Source organism: Megascapheus bottae, chromosome 5 (genome assembly GCF_031878675.1).
Source record: "Megascapheus bottae isolate mThoBot1 chromosome 5, mThoBot2.hap1, whole genome shotgun sequence".
In the NCBI taxonomy this organism is placed as follows: domain Eukaryota; kingdom Metazoa; phylum Chordata; class Mammalia; order Rodentia; family Geomyidae; genus Megascapheus; species Megascapheus bottae.
Genome location: NC_143513.1, coordinates 83,464,273 through 83,485,066, shown reverse-complemented (window position 1 = coordinate 83,485,066; position 20,794 = coordinate 83,464,273). Strand labels below are relative to the sequence as shown.

General features: G+C 49.7%; 1 protein-coding gene across 1 annotated transcript in view; it reads right to left on the bottom strand.

Moving 5' to 3' along the window:
- The window catches only part of Dpp6 (dipeptidyl peptidase like 6), a 498,824-nt gene extending 479,946 nt beyond the window's left edge, over nucleotides 1-18,878 (bottom strand). Inside the window, exon 1 of the mRNA XM_090333593.1 lies at nucleotides 18,709-18,878. Coding sequence (XP_090189719.1) covers nucleotides 18,709-18,759 — 51 coding nt within the window. The 5' untranslated portion in view covers nucleotides 18,760-18,878. The remainder of the gene's footprint in view (nucleotides 1-18,708) is intronic.
- Nucleotides 18,879-20,794: the final 1,916 nt, after the last annotated feature.

Genomic DNA, 20,794 nt, shown 5'->3' with positions numbered 1-20,794 from the left:
TATGAGTTCTGAATTACTGTCAATATCTGGTTTTGCTTTCCCTTTTGCTTGAGAATGGCCTCCACCAGCCAGCTACCACGGAACAGAAATCTCCATAGGGGAGGGGCCCCCTGAGTTCAGGGCCCCATGGTCTTTCCATTGCTCTGATAGTTTAAGGCCAGGCATGCCATCAGAAGTTTGGAGGTTACTTAAAAGTCTCTTCCTCTCTGTCTTGTTCATGTTACATGTTTTTCCTTGGGTATTTTTTTCTTGTCCGGTTTTGTCTTTGAAATTGGTACCAGTCCTAAATTTGGATCATTGTGGTTTTTGTGTGTGTGCACTCATCTTTGTTATCTATTTGAATCTCTCGAAAATTTCGGAAAATGTACAGCCGATATTAATTTTGTGCACTTTAAAATGTTTGAGTGTGAGTGTGTGTGGGCAAACATGTTCAAGATTAAACAATGGTGAGTTTATACTTGAAACTAACAAACAAAAAAGGGTAGTTGGTTAAATTTAAGTCTAAACTCCAAGAAAAGTCAAATGCCTCAAGGGATTATTGTATTGTTTTATAGAGGAACCACTTTAAAATCTAGTCTTGTAATGCATAGAGATGGTTATATTGTAAATGTTGTATCCTATTTAGCAACAAGGCATCGGGGCTCTTGGAATTTATTTCCTTGAGTTTAAGTTTGGAGATAAGTATCAGAAATTCAAATGTGAATGTATCCGTTTCAAAAACTTTGCCTGTCTGTTTTTTTGAGAAAGGACAGGGCTTCATCCTGTCTCTTCCTTGCAGATTGACACTGGAAATCTGATGGTAAAGTGGGTGATGTGATTAGTATTTCTTAAACTTGCCCCCTAAAATTATTAAATTGGGGGAAAAGTTTTAAGAGAAATGTTTAACTAAAGTGTTCAGTATTAAAAGTTTTAAAGAAAATTAGAACTGGGTTTCTGGACAAAATTTGGAAGTGAGGTTATCCTAAATGTTTGTTTCAAAAAAGAGAAAAAAGGAAAATTAGGGCTAACAAAAATGATTGTTTAATTGCTATTTCAGTTCGCCCTTGTAAGTTTGCTTGTTAACAGTTTCCAGCAGCAGTTTGCCCTTGTAAATTTGTTTTTGAGTTTCCAGCAGGCCCACAGAAAAGAACAGCAGATCCTTATTCAGATGTAATTTTGGCCCTTACTAAGTTCCAGGTAAGCTCATGCTTAGAGACTATTTCTGCATTGACCATCTTGTTGCTTTAATTGGAGTAAAGTGGCCTTTATAGGACTCCTTGATCTGAAAACTGCAGTTCTGAGCCAGCCCGGGCAGAGCAAAGTTCCCGTGAGACTGTGATCTCTAATCTGCCAGCAAAGTGCTGGTGAGGCAGAGTTGTTTGGAGCTCAAAGTGACAGAGTGCTAGCCTTGAGCTGGAGAGTTGAGGAACAGTGCCCAGGCCCTGAGTTCAAGTCCAGCAACCAACCAAGTGGAATGTCGATGGGACATTTATCCCTGCGTGAGAGATGGTACCAGATCCTAGAGTCACTTGCACTTGGCCATTCAAAATTATCAGAGCCAGGAGGTCATAAAATAGTTTGTAAGCATACCTTACTAATGCCTGTGTCTACTGGGCAGGAATTTGTCAGTACAGTAGTGGGTAGTTAAAACTTAAGACTGTCAATATAGTTAGTTTTCAATCATAATTTTGCTCAAAGCCCTAACTGAGCAGATTTTGGGTTGACATCAGCCACAAATGTAGGAAAGACGCTTGTGAACCTGAGGCTGTGTGCCCATCAATCTTTTTAGGGTCCCTGGCCAAGTATAGAGACAACGCCCCTGAGTCAGCTTGAAGAAGTTACAGAAGATGGATCTTCGCCCAGATTCCACTCCTGGGACTTTAGCTAGCTCACTCTTGCCCCTAGGCCCCCTTAAAAACAAATATAAAAGGGGGAATACAGGTACCTAAAGCATGAAGCCTCAAGATAAGCTCGTTGGTGCTTCCTTTACATAGAATTTTTAAAATTTTGATTCAAAAGGATTTTCCCCTGCTTATAAGCTTGGCGCACCATGTTACCTCGCCCAACCCCCCACTCCTTGTCCAATGGAAGGACCTGATTACTAACACCTGGCAGGAGCCGGTCCCTCTGTTAACAATGGGGTGAGGGTATGCTTGTGGTTTTCCAGATGGAGCGGAAAAGCCTATCTGGTTCCCCGCCAATATATACGTCCCCACACAGCCCAGGGAAATGGAACCAGTGCAATAAGCACTGCACAAGATGAACCTGATGGAGGATGGTCCCTGAAGCCCGACTTGAGGACAGCCCTGGATCGGATGGGAAAGAACGCAGAGGAGGACCCCAGCGACAGCGTAGACGATGAGGACGCCAGGAAAAGCCTGTCAGATTACCTGGGGGGATCTTAAGGCCCTGGTCCAACAGGCCCAAAACATGTCTCCCGAGGACCAAATACTGGGCCTTCTACCATGTTTTTACTCATGTGTGCCATTATAACTGCCAACTCTCAAGTTTCAGGAGCAGGCAATCTACAAGTTCCTGCCACCACAAATTGGCCTGACATCGCTGCTGGTTGCAGCCAGCTGGCCTGAGTTCTGCCTCGACCTTTGCAACCTCACCAGTACAGCCTAGGACACTGACCTATCCAGAAAAACCGCCCTGGATGACTGCTCTGCCGGATATGGCTGCCACAGACGCAGCCTCCACACTCTCCTCAAAGCTACCTCATCCTATGTCTACCCTGGCAGGGGAGCCAGAAGAACCAGGAGCTGTGGAGGCCCAAGCATGGAACCCTGATATGATTATGAACAATACAATCATAAGAACTGCAACCCTATTATCTTCCCTCAAAGCATGCTGGGGAGGACATGGGGGCTGTGCCTTCAAAGTTGAAGGGGCCTCGTTCTCCTCCAACAAGGCGGCCTTTGCGCCACCTTAGGAGAACAATTAGAGATTTGCCTGCCCAGTTAAGGAGGCAAATCAAGGAGGGAGTTAAAAGACAGCCAAATGCCTCCTGGTGTCAGGCAGGGTTTGATGAGTCCCCTCTGGCCTGCCACGCTCATTTCCACAGCAGCAGGGCGGACCGGTGTTTGCTTTAGCTAAGTTGGTTGAGTTTATCCAGGCTTGCCTGGATGCCACCCAGCTAACGTCTTTGTGTACCTTTTGGGCCCCATCCTACAATCCGTGATGAGTATCCATAAATAAAGAAAAAGGGGAACTGTGGGGCTTCCTAGCTAGTGGCGTAGAAGCCCAGGTTGCTCTCTGTGCTTCTGTGACTCTGCTGGAAGGAACGGACGCTCCTGGGCACACCCAGTGACCTGAGCAGTCCAGAGGCAGAGGGCCCTGCTCCTGCCGCCTAGAGCAGAGGCTCCCGGATACTCCCAGCAAGTGGGGCTTGTCTCAGGACACCACTGGCTGATGGTCGCATTCAGGAAAGACCCAACAACTGCTGCTGGTATGGCGTGGTGGCCACCGCTCGATCTGTACTTGAGAGAGCACGTTTTCTGAAATAAAGTTAGATCTGCACCTGGAATCTGGACTCCGGAGTCTGTGTTCCCGGGATTATTTGTGGGCTCCATCGCCATTTTACCCCCCTCCCAGACATCCGAGAAGGACCCCAACAAATGTCTATGTTAAAATACTAAGAGTGCTAATCTACCTTTCTGTGAAGAGTGCGTCAGAGTCCTTGGCAGGCCTGTCTGCGTGACCCTCGCGCTGACCCCGGAACGTCAGCCCCACAGGACAGGCAGCGTCACGCTGAACCCAGTTACTCATCCTGGCTCCTCAAGACCTCTTGGGGCCTGGGGTGGGGGCAGATTTTCGATGAATAGCAAACGTCCTTCAAGTCACTCAACCATGCAGGGAGTGAGGAGGCCAGTGGGATTTGAACACCCATGGTCACCCGTCCGGCCCCTCTGCTGCCTCCCGGGCCTTCAGAGAGTCCTGGGCACTGGAGAACCTTTTGCCTTCCCACTCACCAGTGTGCCCCGTGGGGACCTGGGAACGGGCAAAGGGTCCTGAGCATAAGGAATTGAAAGGTATTGGAGAGTCCATGAAGAGTCTCATTTGAGTTCTCCTTTATTTAGCAAAATGTTTACTTGTCTACTTCTTTGTATGCACAGCCTAGTCCCTGGAAATGTTCTCGTTGTCAGATATGATGACTGACAACTTCAGAAAATAGCAAAAATCCCCAGTACCCGTGGCCTTCCTGCATTAAAGGAGGCTGCTGAGGCTGTAGACCTCCTGAGATACAGACAGGCAGAGTACCAAGTACAAACCCAGTAGCACTCTCTCAATAGGAGATCCTACCTAAACTAGGCCAGGAGGCAGCTCACACCTTTGATTCCAGCAACTTGAGTTCTAAGGATTGGGGTTTGAAGCCAGGCACAGCAAGAAAGTCCATGAGACTTTTTATTTCCAATTAATCACAAAAAAAGATAGAATTGAACCTGTGGCTCAAGTGGTAGAGTGCTGGCAAAAAAAATAAAATTGCTCAGAGATAGTATCCAAGCCCTGAGCTGAAGCCTTGGGACCAACAGAAAGGAGAGAGAGGAGAAAAGAAAGAGAGAGAGGGAAAAGGAGAGAGGGAGAGCAAGAAAGAAGGAGAGAGAGAGAGAGAGAGAGAGAGAGAGAGAGAGAGAGAGAGAGAGAGAGAGAGAGAGCGCGCAATCATAAAATCAACAACTAGTCAAAAGATGGTAGGGTAAGAGGGTAAAAAGAGGGGGAAAAAAAGCAAAGGCTTGAGCAGAACCAACTGAGGTAAATGTGGGACAAACATCAAAAAGTCCCTGTGCACACACAGTTGATTCCTTCTCTAAACAAGATGTGTTTTATATAGATAGAAGATAGATAGATAGATAGATAGATAGATAGATAGATAGATAGATAGATAGATAGATAAGAGAGGGAGATCAGATGGACAGACAGACATCTAAGTGACCTGGGCACCTTTCTGATGGAGCCTCTTTGCCCCTCATCTGCAAACGACTATTACTCGGGTGTGAAGAGCTTGCCTCGTGCTGGCCAGGTGTTAGCCCTGCCTAAGTAAGTCCTTGAGCTTGGGAATCCTTGGACCCCCTTGCTTCCTCTGCCTAAAAGACTCATGTTAGGCATTCCTCTACCCACCATCTTGCAAACCCAGTAACTCCCAGTCAAGGAAGGGAAGTCCCTGCCCTGAGTTACAATTGTTTCCTGGGTTCTGCCAACTGCTGGTGCCTGGGGGTGTGCTGGGCCGAGTTCTGACCCTCTGACGCCTACGTGCTGTCTCCTCCCTCCCTAAGGCTGTGGCTTTGGTGCCCCAGATGTTGTACAGGAATGTCCTAAATTAAAAATATGCCACTTACAGTGCCTTATTAAAAGTAAGAAGGCATTCTCTTCCTTATTCCTAGGGAATTTACCTTAGATAATGCACCATTAAGTATCTGTCTGTTGCAAGCACTTTTCCATCTCTTTGAAGTAGATCATTCTGAGAGTTAAACATGTTGCTAGTGGTCTGCTGTGTGACCCAGGAATCCCTTTCCCTGGACTCTGGGAAGCATGATTTTGAAACGCAAGTATGAAGGGAGAGAGCCCCCATCTACCATGTCTGGCAGCTAACGCCAGTGGGCACCTGGTTTTGTGATAGGATCTTCAGGTACCATCAAGGAAGATGGGAGAGTATGTCTTTCCTTGGATACAGTCAATAAGAAGCCAATGCGGCTGGATGTCGTCCCCATGACCAGGTAAGTTCAGAGTGAGCTGTGGTTGGTGATGAGGCCGTCCCACAACTTAAGGACAGGTTGCAGCTTACCCTGAAATCCTGATTCAACAAGCTGCGTCTGCCTTCCTAAGGCATCGTATTCCTTGGCCTGCAATCTTGGAGCACACTGCCTTAGAGACACGCTACATTCTGCTTAAGGCTAAACAATGGAAGCATGTCCGTCTCTACACTCTTTGTGGAGAGGACTTCTGAGTTGGGAGATCTTGTTTTTAATCATTTTCCTCCAACTGGCTCTACCATAAAGATCCCTGGAGGGGGGATGGGAGGCTCCCGCGAGGCCAGCCAACACCAGACGTGTGTTGAATTCAGACTGAGAGTCCAGGCAGCTGCCAGTGCAGCACAGCTTCTCCTAAAGTTTGTCTCTTGACCTTCAGGGCGGTTGTCTTCAGCAGCTCACTGACATGCCACTAACCAAGAAGAGTAGTGGACATCACAGAGGAGGAGACGGAAGTCAGCACGTGTACAGCCAAAAGTAACTCTGGCCCAGCGTTCTCTTCTCCACACCCTCTCCTGTCCCTAAAATCACTTCCTTCCCTTAAAAATGGCCTCTGGATCCCACTTCCTTACAGATCCTGCTTCCTCCTCACAAACTTCACTTTCTCCTGCTCTGTGAAAGGGGACGGATGACCTTTCAGCACTTTCCCATTCCATTTGTGTTTGGATGTGAGTAAATGTGCTCTTTTGCTCCCGTTCACCTGTCTGTTTTTAATTTGTTGTATAGTCACCATTCAGACTCTGACCCTTACAAGTCTACGTGTGAACTGTACGCCATTTTTTTTTCCTGCAGCAATTAAACTTTAGGGTTGCTATATACCCCTCTCTGCTTGTGTTTGATACCAAGCCTGTTAGGGAAGCAGGCCAGAAAACTAGGTTGATGGACCAGAAAGCCTTTTGGAATACTGTGCACTATGAGGAGACTGCCAAGATTATAAATGGCAGTAAAAGCTCGCACGAGGGATTCTTCCTTCTCACTAGCAGTTGACACCTCCCAACCCCGCTGGGTCTCTGCTCCTCCTCTCTCTGCTTGGCCCTGCAGTGACCACCACAGACATGGTGTCTGCTGCCACCACATGCAAGCGGGAAGCAGGCTGCAGAGCTCGGCCCACAGAATCCCGGTTATACCACACTGACTCTTGGCTCTTCCCACCTCTTCAATCCAGCACTGATTCCTTATCAAGGAGCGAATCATCTGCATGGAACATTCTGCTCCCCATGCCCCTGCAGGATGGTCCTGAAATACTTCAAGTCTCACAGAAGCAGTAAGAATGCATTAACTCTCATTAGCATTGTTAATATAACCGAGAATTCAAAAATTTGCATAAGAGCATTTTAATATTATCTCCTTTATATGTCTTAAAAAGAAAGGAGATAAAAAAAGTCTTTGTGGCTGAGTTTCAGAACTGGGAACCTTATTTGCACTAATTAGCATTTCCTAGATGTCTAAACACATGACCCACTTTAAATAATCATAGCCAAAAGTAAACATTAGAGAAAATACCCCGTTCTTCCTTAATTATGAAACTCAAAAATGAAAGATGTCCCTCTGACCCCAATTCTAGCCATGTAAGCACATTTTTATGGAGTCAAATGTAGAAGAGAATTATTACATTAAGAAAGTAAAATTATCTGGGGAACACAGCTCCCAGACGTACTTGCTCCCAAAAAAGCATGCCACAGATAAAGCTAGGAAGAAGAAAGAAAGGAAGAAAGGAAGAAAGAAAGAAAGAAAAAAAGAAAGAAAAGAAAGAGAGAGAGAAAGAGAGAGAAAGAAAGAGAGAAAGAAAGAGAGAGAGAAAGAAAGAGGAAGGAAGGAAGGAAGGAAGGAAGGAAGGAAGGAAGGAAGGAAGGAAGGAAGGAAGGAAGGGAGTAAGTAAGTCATGGCACTCTCAGAATTAAAACTAAGAGATACATTTCCCCTAGTTAAAAAGAAACATCCTATACCCATAAAACTTTTTTTTTTTTTTACAAATGTCCACTTGAAAACCCAGGTCCAGCTCTTTGAACGAGGTCCTCACGGGAGATAAGTTTGGAGTGAATTGAAGGACTCACTCGTCAGCACACTCTGAATTGTGAACGTAACTTAATGCATGCATGCACATCCGCATGCATTATACCTGCATCAGCCTGTCATGCTTTGAAGAAGGAGAATGTATCTGCCTTGGCGATCTCTGCATCAGATTGTGCGAGAGCCACCAGAGCCAATCCATGAGCACTCAGCAATGACGCGCGTTCCTTCGTTCCTTCTCGTCTGTGGGGGGAGGTTGTGGGTTGGGAGGCGGTCTCCCCTTTCAGGCTGTCCCCTCGACAGGGGCTCTCTGACACGTACTGACTGCGCTGTGAGGCTGTGAGTGCAGGGAGGAGGAAGTTTAGGAGGAACCAGGAAACTAACCCAAAGGGCAGACCCAATTCCACAGTCTCCCCCGGGGTCCACCCCAGCGATCAGACCTCCTCCCCACAGGCTCCGCCTCCCAGGCTCTGCCCAGCGGCAGTCTGAGGACCAGGCCTTTCCTGCAGGAAGCTCTGAAGGATGCTGGTGCCACCGTGAGCATCAGGTGATGGTGACATCCTTGATCAGGTTCTCCAAAATGGGAGCCGTGACTGCAGAGGAGCCAGAACCTGGGGACTGGGGCCACCATGTGTGGATCACAAGGGTCTTAAACTATCCTAATGAGAGGAAAGACCCAGCCCATTTCTGGGTCAGCCATCTCCTGACTCATTAGAGCTTAGTAATTATTAACTTACTCTGAGATAATGGCTGGATGGAAGACTGGAGGCGACAAGGCCATGCTCATGCTGTGGCACGCAATTTCTTGTTATAAATTCTCAAGTGTCTATTTCATAATACGGGGTACAAACACAAGGCTTGCCTTGAGTAGCAGATTTTTCAGAAAAGGGGGAAGAGGAGGATGAGGAGAAGGAGGTGGAAGAGAAGAAGAAACAATGGAGGAGGAAGAGATTTCATTCACCTCTGATTTTATGAATAACTGTGATTCTAAATAGTAATGGAAGTCCAGGGCCTTCATTTGCAATGAGAAATTATTGGCAATATTTCAAGAAGCCAACTACTGAGAAGGTATGAAACTAGGCTGTAGGTAAAATCCAGGTAGCCAGCATGGCAGGGTCACACCTGACAAGGGGACAGAGCTATCACGCAGGTGTCTATGCCAGGCAAAACCTTGGATACCAACATACATAAAGCTGAGTTTCTCTACCTGTGTCTCCTCCAAGCCTCTCTTTGACAGCACTACTTATTTTGGAGGGCAACTGACGCCACTGTGGAGTGGTCCACAGTCCCAGCTTCTCCAAGTGAGGGATAGGATGCTCTCCAGGGACCTTTCAGCATGGCCCGTCCCCCTTGCTGTATCTGTCATCTTTGACCATAGCAGTCTCAGCCATGATGCCTACCCAGCCAGCCTCTCGAGACCACCCTCCTTCTCCCCCAGTGGCCCCTCCAGGGTCCACACAGCAGCACTTTCAATGCAGGGTCTGGAAGCACAGCCCTGTCTACACACACACACACACACACACACACACACACACACACACACACACACACACACACACAGTGTCTTCTCTTCCCACCCAGAAAACCCACAGGAAACGTCTGTGCTCATCACACACGTTACCGGACAGTCAACCTGCAGATGCCAAACTCACACACAGAAAAGGACACCTTTGGTGTTTATGCTTAGACATAGAGAACACCTTTCTGCAGCTGCTAGTGCGAGCCTCACGTGGGTCAGGATTTGGATCCACCCCATCCTCCCCTCACAGCCTGGCTGTCTCCAGAGACAGCCCCACATGGGGATTGCCCCGGAGTTTTCCCCAACTGCATCACTTCTGTCCGGGATACTACATCAGTAGCCATTAACAAAATGATGTTTCTGGTTGTGTAATTTGTAATCATTCAGAATGTGTTCTTTCAGGACTGCTTTCCTTCTTTCAACATGTTTCAACATCTCATTCGCCCTCATAATATTCTCTATTATCTATTCTATAATATAACCACACATTTATGAATGCATTATTCTGCTGGTCAGTTCTGGTTCAAAGATATTCCAAACTGGTCTCTTGTACACATTCTTGTGCCTGTTTCTGGGTATGGATCTCTCTGGGCCAGGTGTGAAATGGCCCAGTCAGAAACTATAAAGATCTTCAACTTTGTTTAGAGTTTTAATTAATTGTTCCCAGCTGTCCCTGGTCGGTGTGAGAATTAGTGCTGGGAATATTTTTAAAGCTTGATCCTCTTGGGAGCATTCTCCTGGTGACTTTAATCTGCACTGTCTGATCATGTTCCTGGAGCTAAGCTCCTCAGTGCACTTTGGTCAAACTCCATGGGCTTCAAGAACCAGAGGCCTGCAGATCCGGGGAGGCCTGGACTGGGGGTGCAGCATCCCCGGGGGCTCCTGTAGTCCAGAGAGTTTTCAGGCAGGAAGCTGTTCTTTGCAGGTATCTGCACTGGGGCTCCCCATAGAACTTTATCCCACGGCTCAGGTGGGTCCCAGAAGTGTCTGTCTATTTTTAGGTCTCAACCTTGCTGCCACTAACTGAGGGGAGTCTCTGTGTCTTCCCTGTAGGAAAATCCTAACAAATGGAAACTGTCAGCCACAGAAGAAGCATCCTAGACCTGTGTGCACCACGAAAGAGGCTAGAGGTCCTCCAGGATGGAGCTGAAGGCAGCACTGATCTAGAAGCCCCCGCAGCTCCTCGGCCTGCTCTGTCTGCCAGGCTCTCTGTCCTCCTGGTTATGGCTGCAAAGTGGAGATTTTGGGAATTGGATCAGTACCTCGACTCCTGAGTCATCCATACTGTGTGTCTCCAAGACTCTGCGTCTAAAACCACACAAACAAAATAATACTTGCCCTGCTAATGGAATGAGTTCGTCTAATAAAATGAGAAAAGTGTGCCTAAAACTGTTTTTTAAGCTGTAACAGCTCTCAGGTTCTTTAAAATATATGCACAATTTACAAAATCACCTGAAAAGCAGAAGCACAATAAGAGGAACAACAAAACTCCCTTATAGAAAGTTTACCCAAGATTTGATTTGGTCTGAAACACGGGAAAGTTTTGGGAAAACCATATCCTGCTTAGTATTTCACCATAAAGACATTGACTTCGTTACAGGTAATTATAAATCATATTTTAAGATGTGTGCAATTTTCTGTTGCCTTAGCTCAGAGAATCTAGACCACAATAAGCATGACTTTGTAAGGATGAATGAATTGTGGTTTTCAAGCTTGGAGATGACTTGCCAGGTCTCCTGCAAATCCAGGACAAAAAGGAAGATAAAACTGACCTGGATGAAGCACTCCATGGCAAAGGCAGACCCAGATGTGCCATGCTTAGGTTAAGACTTCGTAGTCACATGTGATTGTTACTTTGATTACCTAAGTTCACGGCTGGCTTGCTAATGTAAACACCATCTTAACAGTATGTTGTTCACTCCTAACCATAATCCTAAAATGAGAATTAGAAAACAAAATGATGTGTCCAGTTTGGGGTGGAGTGGGGAAGAAGGGGAAGAGGTGGGGGAGGAGGAGGAGGGGAAGGGGGGGAGGGGAAGAAGGAGGAGGAAGAGAAGGAGGAGGAGGAGGGAGGAGGGAGGAGGAGGAGAGAATCCCCAGCATCCCCCCCAGTGGTACCCATCTCACAGTTACCGCCAGGCCTACTGGTACTCAGTCAATCCGCTCGGGGCCAACCATGCCAGCCAGGCGTTCACTTTCCTTTTCACAGATGAGTAACACCAGAGGGGAAACCAGAACATCCTTGGCACGCTGCTTTGTCCTAGCCTAGCTATTTTTATGTAACAGCCAAGTGAGTCAAACAACAAGGTGACTGCTCTACAGAAGCTCTTCCCCAGTAGGTCAGCATCTCTGCTGGAGCCGGCTAGGAACAGGTTGCAATGGATTGCAATGTGTGGGTACACGAGTGTGTGTGTGTGTGTGTGTGTGTGTACATCATACATAACACACAGTAGTCACAGCTCTGCCTGGGTCACCAGGGGTGTGGCCTGATGGTGCTAGATTTTGCATCTTCGGGGCATTAATTCCTTTAAGCCATTTTATTTATTTATTTGTTTGTTTGTTTCCAGCACAGTATGGCAGGTGGCAAGGAGGAGTTGAGTGTGAGAGTCAGAAAAAGTGACTTCCACAATGAGTCCTAAGACAGAATTGAGAAGTCAGGAAGAAACCCCAGTCTATACCTGGCTAGGGGTAGGGGGCAGGTGCAAGTGGCTTTGATGACAATGGTTAACTTCTTCCACGCTACACCAGGGAGACAGGTCCCAGGAGCTGCCCGCATCGGGCACTCATGGGCATGGAGATTTCGGGAACGTCTCCTGCTGGTCTGCACTCTCCCGACCTGAGCGCTGTCCCTGAGCTTTGCTCAACACTTGCATTCTACCGCTCACACCACAGCTCCACCTTCCCCCTCCCTGGTGCCCACCTGCTCAGCTACGTTGGCAATTCATTTTAGGTGGATCATAAACAACAGGTTCTTTCACATAGAAACAAAGAATGAGTATTGAGCTTCTTCAAACACTCTCATCTTCTCCATCCCCAGATACAACTGCGTATAGAAAGCCAGAAATCAAAATAAAAAACAATAACAAAAACACTCAGGTTACAAGACAGGTGCCTGTTGTGAGTTTTCTTTAGGAACATAGACAGGTTTAACATGATTTAAATACTGTATCAAGGGTGCATGCACAGAACCACCTGGGGTAGCTCACTCAGGTACAGTGTCATGCATAACTTTAAATGCATTTAATTGCAAAGAAAACTCATCACATGATCTGCTCTGAGTCTCTGCCTCTGGCACCTCATCTCTCCCCTGGTCTATGCTTTCTCCTGGTCTGTCCACAGATTCTGCTTTCCCCACAACCAGTGAACCTAGACTTTATTGAGCACCTCCCCAAAGACCTGCTTGTTCATGACTTGTTAGAGCTGGAAAACATCACGGGAAAACACTGCCTCTCTGTAGATCAGCGGGAAGACTAGACCTACTGCTGCACCCATCCCTGTCCAGGCTGCAGCTGAGAGCCTGTCTCCCCTCCCAGCCACGCCTCTCCCTCCCGAGGGTGCTGGCAGGAGACCACCATGGGAGGACAGGAAGGCCCCCCTCCTCAACCAGGACTCTCAGCTCCCAGGCCCCTGGATTCCAGGGAGTCCTGGCAGCCTCCAGCGGTTACTGCTAGGAGTCACTGCCTGAGACGTGTTCAAAACGTTTCCCTCTGAGCCTTTCTACCCCTGAGCCACAGGGGCCACAGCACTAACAGGAAAGGCCTGGTGGGTTCTATCAACCCCTGTCTTCCTAGCTTAGCACAGAAGCAGAGCTACGTGGACTAGGCTAAGCTCTTCAGTTTTACAATGTGAGTTTCTGAATCAGATAACAAAACTCTCCCACACTACTGTTATAATAATAAACTAGTGCAGGGGCATAAAAAGATTTGATCCGGAGTAAATTTGCTTATCTCCCCAAATGAAACAGTTTGCTGAGGTTGAATTGTCTGGCACACGTGTCTTTTGTTGCAGAAGTGAAAAGTAACCATCTGTCAGAAGCTCAGACCTGTAATCCTGGCCACCAAGGAGGCAGAGGTCAGGAGGATTGAGGCGCCAAGGCCAGTCTTGGGGAGAAACTTAATGAGGCCCCAACAGAGAAGGCTGCCATCTTGTGACTTGGAAAATGGTCCGAGGACAGAAGTGAGGCGCTATCTCAAAAACACCCTGAGCACAAAGGGCTAGAGGCATAGCTGGGGAGAGTGTTTGCCTAGCAAATGTAGAATCCCGAGTTCAACCCCAGGGCCACCATAAAACTGGACTTTTTCCTGTGTTCTGATTAATGGGTCTTGAAGGGCCTCTTCTTTCAGTAGGAGAGAGAAATGCTCAGGTGACATGGCGGGCCCATCAGGAATGCACAGCCTTGCAAGGTGACTTCATCTTCAGCGAGGATGACCGTCCATCCAGCCTCGGCTTTGCCCCGGGGAGTGCTTTCCAGGCACTTATCATCAATGGAGTGAATAATCAATGACAATATTTTGAAATGCAACGCTACTCTTGGCAGTAACCCAGAGGGTTCAGAGAGCAACTGGTAGATGAGCTTAACATCATGGGATCAGGGAACAGGATGGGTCACAGACCCTGTTTGCTGCACTCAGCAAACAATATGGTTGATTATTTGTATGTCCAACCACTGCCCCCTACACAGAAGATGCATGCACTCAATAAAACATCAGGAGCTGGCCACCTGTTAGTAGCTTGGAGAACTTCCTTCTGTTTCTTCTATCAGCTTTACATGTTTGAATGTTATTGGCTGCTAAGACATTTAAGATCCTCCAAACCCTAGAAACATGCCTGGCATTGACTAGCCCCTCCCATTCTTCTGTACACATGGGCTGAAGTAGGATTTCCACAGTGGTTGAGTAAGAGGGCTAAAGATTTCTTTCTTTCTTTCTTTCTTTCTTTCTTTCTTTCTTTCTTTCTTTCTTTCTTTCTTTCTTTCTTTTTTTGGTGCCAGTCCTGGGCTTGAGCTCAGGGCCTGAGCACTGTTCCTGGACTTTCTCAAGGCTAGAGCTCTACCACTTGAGCCACAGCACCACTTCTGGCTTTTTCTGTGTATGAGGTCCTGAGGAATCAAACCCAGGGCTTCATGCATGTTAGGCAAGCACTCTACCACTAGGCCAAACTCCTGGCCCGAGGGCTGAAGGTCTCTGTAGTAATGTCACACAGCCAGAGGTACAAGAATCTCAGCCTGAGCACCCCTCAGTCGACAAACCCTGGAACCTCTCAGAGCCCGGGACCTGGGAAGCAATGTCTGGAACCCACTTATAGAAGGCAAATTCTTCCCATTCCATACCAAACATGCCACAGGAGAGAAGTCACATTTCTAAGCAACCGGAGTGAGGAGAATCCCTGCCTCATGAGAATCCCCTCCCTAGAACCGTCTTGAGATTGCAAATTCTCGCCGCAAGTAGACTCTGCTGATTCCCAGAAGCCTCAAAGAGCCACTGCTCCCAGGTGCTCATCACACCTGGCACCATGGCAGGGGCCAGGCTGCCGATTCCTCTGCAGTTCACATCGGTGAGGGCCAACCCTCACATTGCACTGTTCTGATCCAGAGGTTTTATACAACATAGGATGGGAAAGGAAATGATCCTGGAATGCTTAGACTCAGGATAGACCCAATTATGACCAGGACCTAGAGTTAATCCAGAAACAACAGGGAACACTTGAAACTGCCCTGAGCAGAGATCCCATTCACAACTTTCTTTTAAAGCTGATGTCAGTCAATCATGGACTTATTATTTTGTGTGCATGCTGGTACTGGGGCCTGAATTCAGGGCCCGAGCATAGTCCCTTAGCATTTTCACTTAACGATGGTCCTTTACTACTTGAGCCACGCCTGTACTTTCTTTCAACTTTTTTGGTGGTCAATTGAAGATCAGAGTCTCATGGACTTTCTTGCTCTGGCTGGCTTTGAACCATGATCCTCAGATCTCAGCCTTCTGAGTAACTAGGACTACAGGCGTGAGCCCCTGGTTTCTGATTTAACCATAGACTTCTTAAGAACCCAGATTTCTCACAGGCTCTAGTGTTATGTGTCTACTCAGTGCTGTGGTCACAAGAGGCACGTCCCACCCTGACTCATTCCCCTCCCATGGCCTCAAAGACCCTCCAGTACAGGCTCAGTGAATACAGGGCCATCCCTCAGACTTCTATTTTGAGCCAGGCTTTACTCAGCAATTTGATGTCTAGGAAAAGCTCATAAGGACCAAGCAGGGAAATTTAACTTGAAGCAATATCCTTTGGCTATTAAAATTTTCCACTGAGCCTAAAGCCTCCTGTCAGAGGAACTGTTTCCACTAAATAACTGCCTGACAATGAGGAAGATGAGCAGACGCACACACTGCTACCTGGGGCACTCACGAATGCAGATGCTATCAAGTAATATTACTTTAAAATATTTAGTTTTTGTGTTCTGAAACAGTGGGAAATTCTGATTTATTCTTGGCACATTGAATGGTAGATAGAATAGTTCATCCACGAGCTCATGCATGAGAGGCTGATGGGATGGGCTTTTCTCAATAATTAAAAGAGAATCCAGGCACGGGCGGCTCACAACTCTAAACCTAGCTACTCAGGAGACTGAGATCTGAGGATCTGGGTTTGAAGTCAGACAAGGCAGACACATCTGAAAGACTCTGGCAAAAAGCCAGAATTAGAGCAATAGCTCAAGTAATAGAGTGCCAGTATGAGGGGGGAAAGCAGAGCAAGACTCTAAGGCCCCCACCGAGTTCCAGCTGAGGAACCAGCATGCTTGAGCCCATCCACATATAAATGTAAAAGAGAACTTGTGAGTGGATCCCCCCCATAGCATGTCCTCTACTTATTAGCACCAAATAAAATCAGAGAATAAAAAAGAACATTTGACATCCTAAGTTATGTAACTAATGAGAAACAAAAACCTTAAAACCCGCATCAAGATCTTACAACATCATGACTTCAGACTGCTGAGCTGTGTGTCACAGTCAGAGCCCGCCAAGTCTTGGCAGATTCACCGGGTCGCTGCGGGGCTGTGGGTAAAGTGAGGGTCTGGAAGGCACAGTCACTCCGCACCATCGTGGTTGGAGAGGGGCTGGCTGGGGTGCCAGGTCATGAGCTTAGCTATGGCTGTGAATGATCTGGCATCTCCACAACCAGGGGGCAGTGCCCAGTTTGTGTCTCTCTGTTCCTGTCGCCCCTGTGTGTCACCTCCATGCCAAGTCCAGACGGCCAGAGGAGCTGGAGTACTCAGGCCTGAATCTGGCTAGCCTCTGCATGGGCAGGGCACAGCATCACACACCCCTCCACTTCCTGTGCCAGTCAGATACGCGTCAATGCAACTGTCTGAGTACAAATCAGTCACGTGGTACTCGTCGTGAATATGAGATAGCCAGCTCCTGAATTCTAATCAGCCGCCAGTCATGTAACCCAGGCCAGCCCGAGTCTTCCACACAACTGATAAAAAATTAGCACTCAGTAACTCCCAAGTCAGTGATGTAAGCGTGGTGGCTGATTGCTTTGTGGGAGCCACACAGATTCAGTGAGAACATGAAATGTCTAAGAAGTTTTACCCCGGACTGCAGAGGCTCACTGATCTACTGATGAAAGGATAGAACATTTAAAAGCAAGGCAAGTTTTCATCCCATGTTTCTCCTGGTCCCCCCCATCCCCCCCCACAAGCCTTAACACACAGGCTTCTGTAGAGTTCTCTACACTCAGGCAGACTTGCTAGATAGAACTCATTCCTATCAGACCCCGGGCAAAGCTGGGGTGAGCATCAGGGCATATGCCAACTCTGAGCTGAGTGAAACGTGACTGGCAATCCTTTAATCCTCATTTTATCAAGTAAAACTCAGAGAGGGGAGAGTGAGAGCCAAGGGTTTAAAAGTTCATAATAAACATTCAATGTGAAGATATTGTTATTCCTTAACATACCATAGAAATTATGAGTACAAATGCTTATTTGATTAGTCATGTAATAATCGTTGATAATGCACCCTTATCATTAGGATTAATCTTTACTCTCTGTCCCAAATGTGTAAGTTTTATGACACAGCAAGTCAGAAGTAAAAGGAATTACAGACATGGGTAGCACGCCACTGAAAAACATCATTCCATGTACTTTTCTGCCTTTTTTTTTAAGCACATAAAAAACTATAACAGAGTAATGCCCATAAAGAAGGTGGAAGAGTCAGTAAAAACAGATGGATTTTCAGAAACAAGCAACTGGTCAGCCAGCTGAATACTGAGCTAACTGAAGAGCCGCTTGGGCTGGAGGAAGGCTCTGATCTCAGGAACACCCCACCGTTCTCAGCCCTCAAGGATGGCTCTTAACACCACAGGAGTCAGATTCTGAACCCACCACAAGGCCCTCTGGGTCAGGCAACAGGTAGGTGCCTAGCCATGGGTGTGGCTAAGTCAGCCTAGAATTATTTTTTCAATCAAAGCAAGTGATTTCTTGTCTCTCAGTGCTTCAAGAGAGATTCTACTATAGCCTGCCTACCCTTCCTCCAAACCTTCCTCCCACCCCCATGCTCTGAACCCAGCCCACTTTTGTAAACAACTCCGGACCTTGCCTGAAGGAATTCTTCCCTTCCCTTCCCTGTGGAGCCTTCAGAAGTAACTCAGCCGCGCCCACCTCCTGCTCCTCAGAAAGCAAGGTACCAGCTGATGCAGTGCCAGGAGGGCCCCTCACCCCAGCAACCCAGGAAGGGTTAAACACCACCCAAAGAGACACCAACAGGCACAGATCCACGGAACAAGATGGCACCCTCCGGTCCCCATCCTCGCTAGCAGATTCCAGCACCCTGACCCCTGCCCCAGACCCCGGGAACCAGGCAGCCGGCCCACGAGGCCCCCCCTAGCCAGCGAGTGGCCCACAGGGGCGAGCTCGCTGGAAAGGCGGGACAGACACCCCGTGCCCAAGTTGGCGAAGTGGTCCGTGCCCCCAGCTGCTCGGCCTGCAGCCCTGAGCCCGGACCCGACGCGGGAGCCTCCTTGGGGAGAGACGAGCCATCGTCACCCCTTCCCGCGAGCCGGGCTCTCCGATCCTGGGGTGAGGGCACCGCCCATGGGGGCAGCTCCGGGAGCCGAGCCACGGGTGCCCGCCCAGAGCGCGCTAACGGCGCCACAGAACCCCAACAGGTCTCCGGGCCAGCCCGGCCGCGCCTGCCGGGAACGCTCGGGGGCTCGCGTAGAACCCGCGGTCAGACAGGCGCAGGGGCGAGGGCTGGACACAAAGCGGCGCCCCCGGGAACGGCGGCGGACGAGCCACCGAGTTGCGCCCCACAAGCCTCGCACATCATCTCCCGGGCGGGGTGGGCAGAGGAGGAGGCGCGGCGCCGGTCCGCGGTGCCTGGGCAGGGGGGCTGCGAGGCGCCCCCCGCCCCGCGACCGCTCCCCGGGTGGGCCCGAGCCCGGCGCGCCCGCACTCACCATCATGTTGCCCTGCATTTTGGCCGTCTTGATCATCGCCTTCTCCTTCATGCTGCCCCAAGCGTGACTCCCGCGTCGTCCACACTAGAGCAACTTAATCCATGGTCCGGGGAGCGGCGTGCGGGGCTGGAGCCGCCGGGCGGGCGGGGGCCCGGGGCCGGGCGCGGGCGCGCAGGAAACCGCCGCCCCGCACTCGCCCTGCTCCAGGCGGATCCCTCGGGAACCAACTCTGCCCCGGTGCCGCCGGTGGAGGGGAGGGGACGGGAGACGGGGGGGGGGGGGGGGCAGCAGCGGGGGCGCGGCTTCCCACGAAAACCCAACCCCGGGAGAGGGGAGGGCAGCGAGCTGAGCGGAGCGCGCGCGAGTCCACCAGCCCGGTCCACACGGCGGGCCGCGGGGCGCCGGACCCGGGCGGCGCCTCACTGGTCCTCAGGAGGCCAGGCTGTGAGCAGCACGCGTGCCTGTGTGCGCACACGTGTGTGTGTGTGTGTGTGTGTGTGTGTGTGTGTGTGTGCGCGCGCGCGCACGCGTGCCCGCGCGCCCGGGTGTGGGATCTGAACCCCGGGAACCCTCTGGCTGCCGCAAGGTGAAGCGAGCGCGCAGCGTTAGCGGCGCGGGGACCCCTCCGCCAGCCCCCCGCGGGCGGCCCCTCTGCCATGGGCAGGGCGCGCGGTCCACGCACGCGCGGCCTTTACAAACAGCCGAGATGGCGACCGGCGAGCGTGATCGCCGGGTGGAGCCGAGGGCAGCGCTCCGGTGAGACTGCGGGTGGGCCAGGACTTCCTCAGGCTGCCCGGGTGGGCGGGGGAGGCCGGGGACGAAGCCCGGGGGAGGAGTGGGGGCGCTCCTAAGAATGCCGTTCCGGTTACTCTGGCCGCACTTGGGGTCTGCCTTCCAAGGGCGGCCCCGCAGCTCCAGACCACCTGCCTGGGCCTCGGAGGCCCCCAAGGTAGGCGTGGGGCCCTCTCCACGAGGTAGGCGTGGGGCCCTCTCCACGCACACTCGGCGGGGCTGCCGTTTCCTCCAGCACCGCCCCTCCCCGCACCCCCTGGGCCAGCCTGCGCCCCTGGCGGGGGGGGGGCTGGGGTCTCCTTCTGCAGGCCTGGGGTGCCAGCTGACTTCCCAACCTCCGCCCCCAAGGATAGGCTGCCTGGCCACGCCCTGGGCTCGCCCAGCCTCCCCAGCTTCCTCCAATCCATCCCTCAGAGCTGCAGCTTCCCAGGACCTCTCAGCCCCAAGCTCCAGGAGCTGGCATTCAGGAAGGCCCCAGGAAGCCTGGTCCTCAGACAGGAACAGGTGTCTGCCTCCCGCCCACCAGGGAGGGACATGGCGGGGTGTCCCAGGAACCCTTTCCACTTTCTCTACAGTCCCCAAAATTCCTCTGAATAAAAGGAAAGCAGTGGCGGTAATTCTAATTCCAACAGCAACTGCATGTAAAGTATGCACAGTGCCCTTGCTACTATACATATGTGTGTATAATATAATGTACCCTACACATCATACATACAGAACATGACATCCCATACATGATATGACAATGTAGCATATCTGACAACCATACCGTGCATCCTATGTCCGTGGTACAGCACTGTAACCTATATACAGATGCATATAACGTCTACGCATCTAAGCATATACACTCAAGCAGTCGGTGTGGGGGTAAACACCAATGATCTGGGCTAGAAGGATAAACAGAAGAGATAAACCAAACACATGAGTGCTTGAAAAGCAGCTTTTAAAGCGAGGAACATTCTCCCACATGGCCTAGAAAGAGGCAGGCACGACTCTGGCTCTGAAAGCATGGGTTTTCCTTAGTGTGTCCTGGATGCTGTAACAAAACACCCTAAGTCATCGTCACCACATGGAACGCTGGGAGACATTGAGGAGAGACAGAAGGCAGGAATGGGGGGGGGGATACCTAAAATAGGATGGCTCTCATTTCCATATTCATTTGAGATCATAAATTAGATTAGGAAATAATGGCTTCAGAACCTGAAGGAAAGAAGGAAACTTAGTTCCTTTCCCATGGCTGTGACAGAGCACCGTAGAGCCAGTAGTGCATGGAGAATGAAGGTTTATTCAGCCC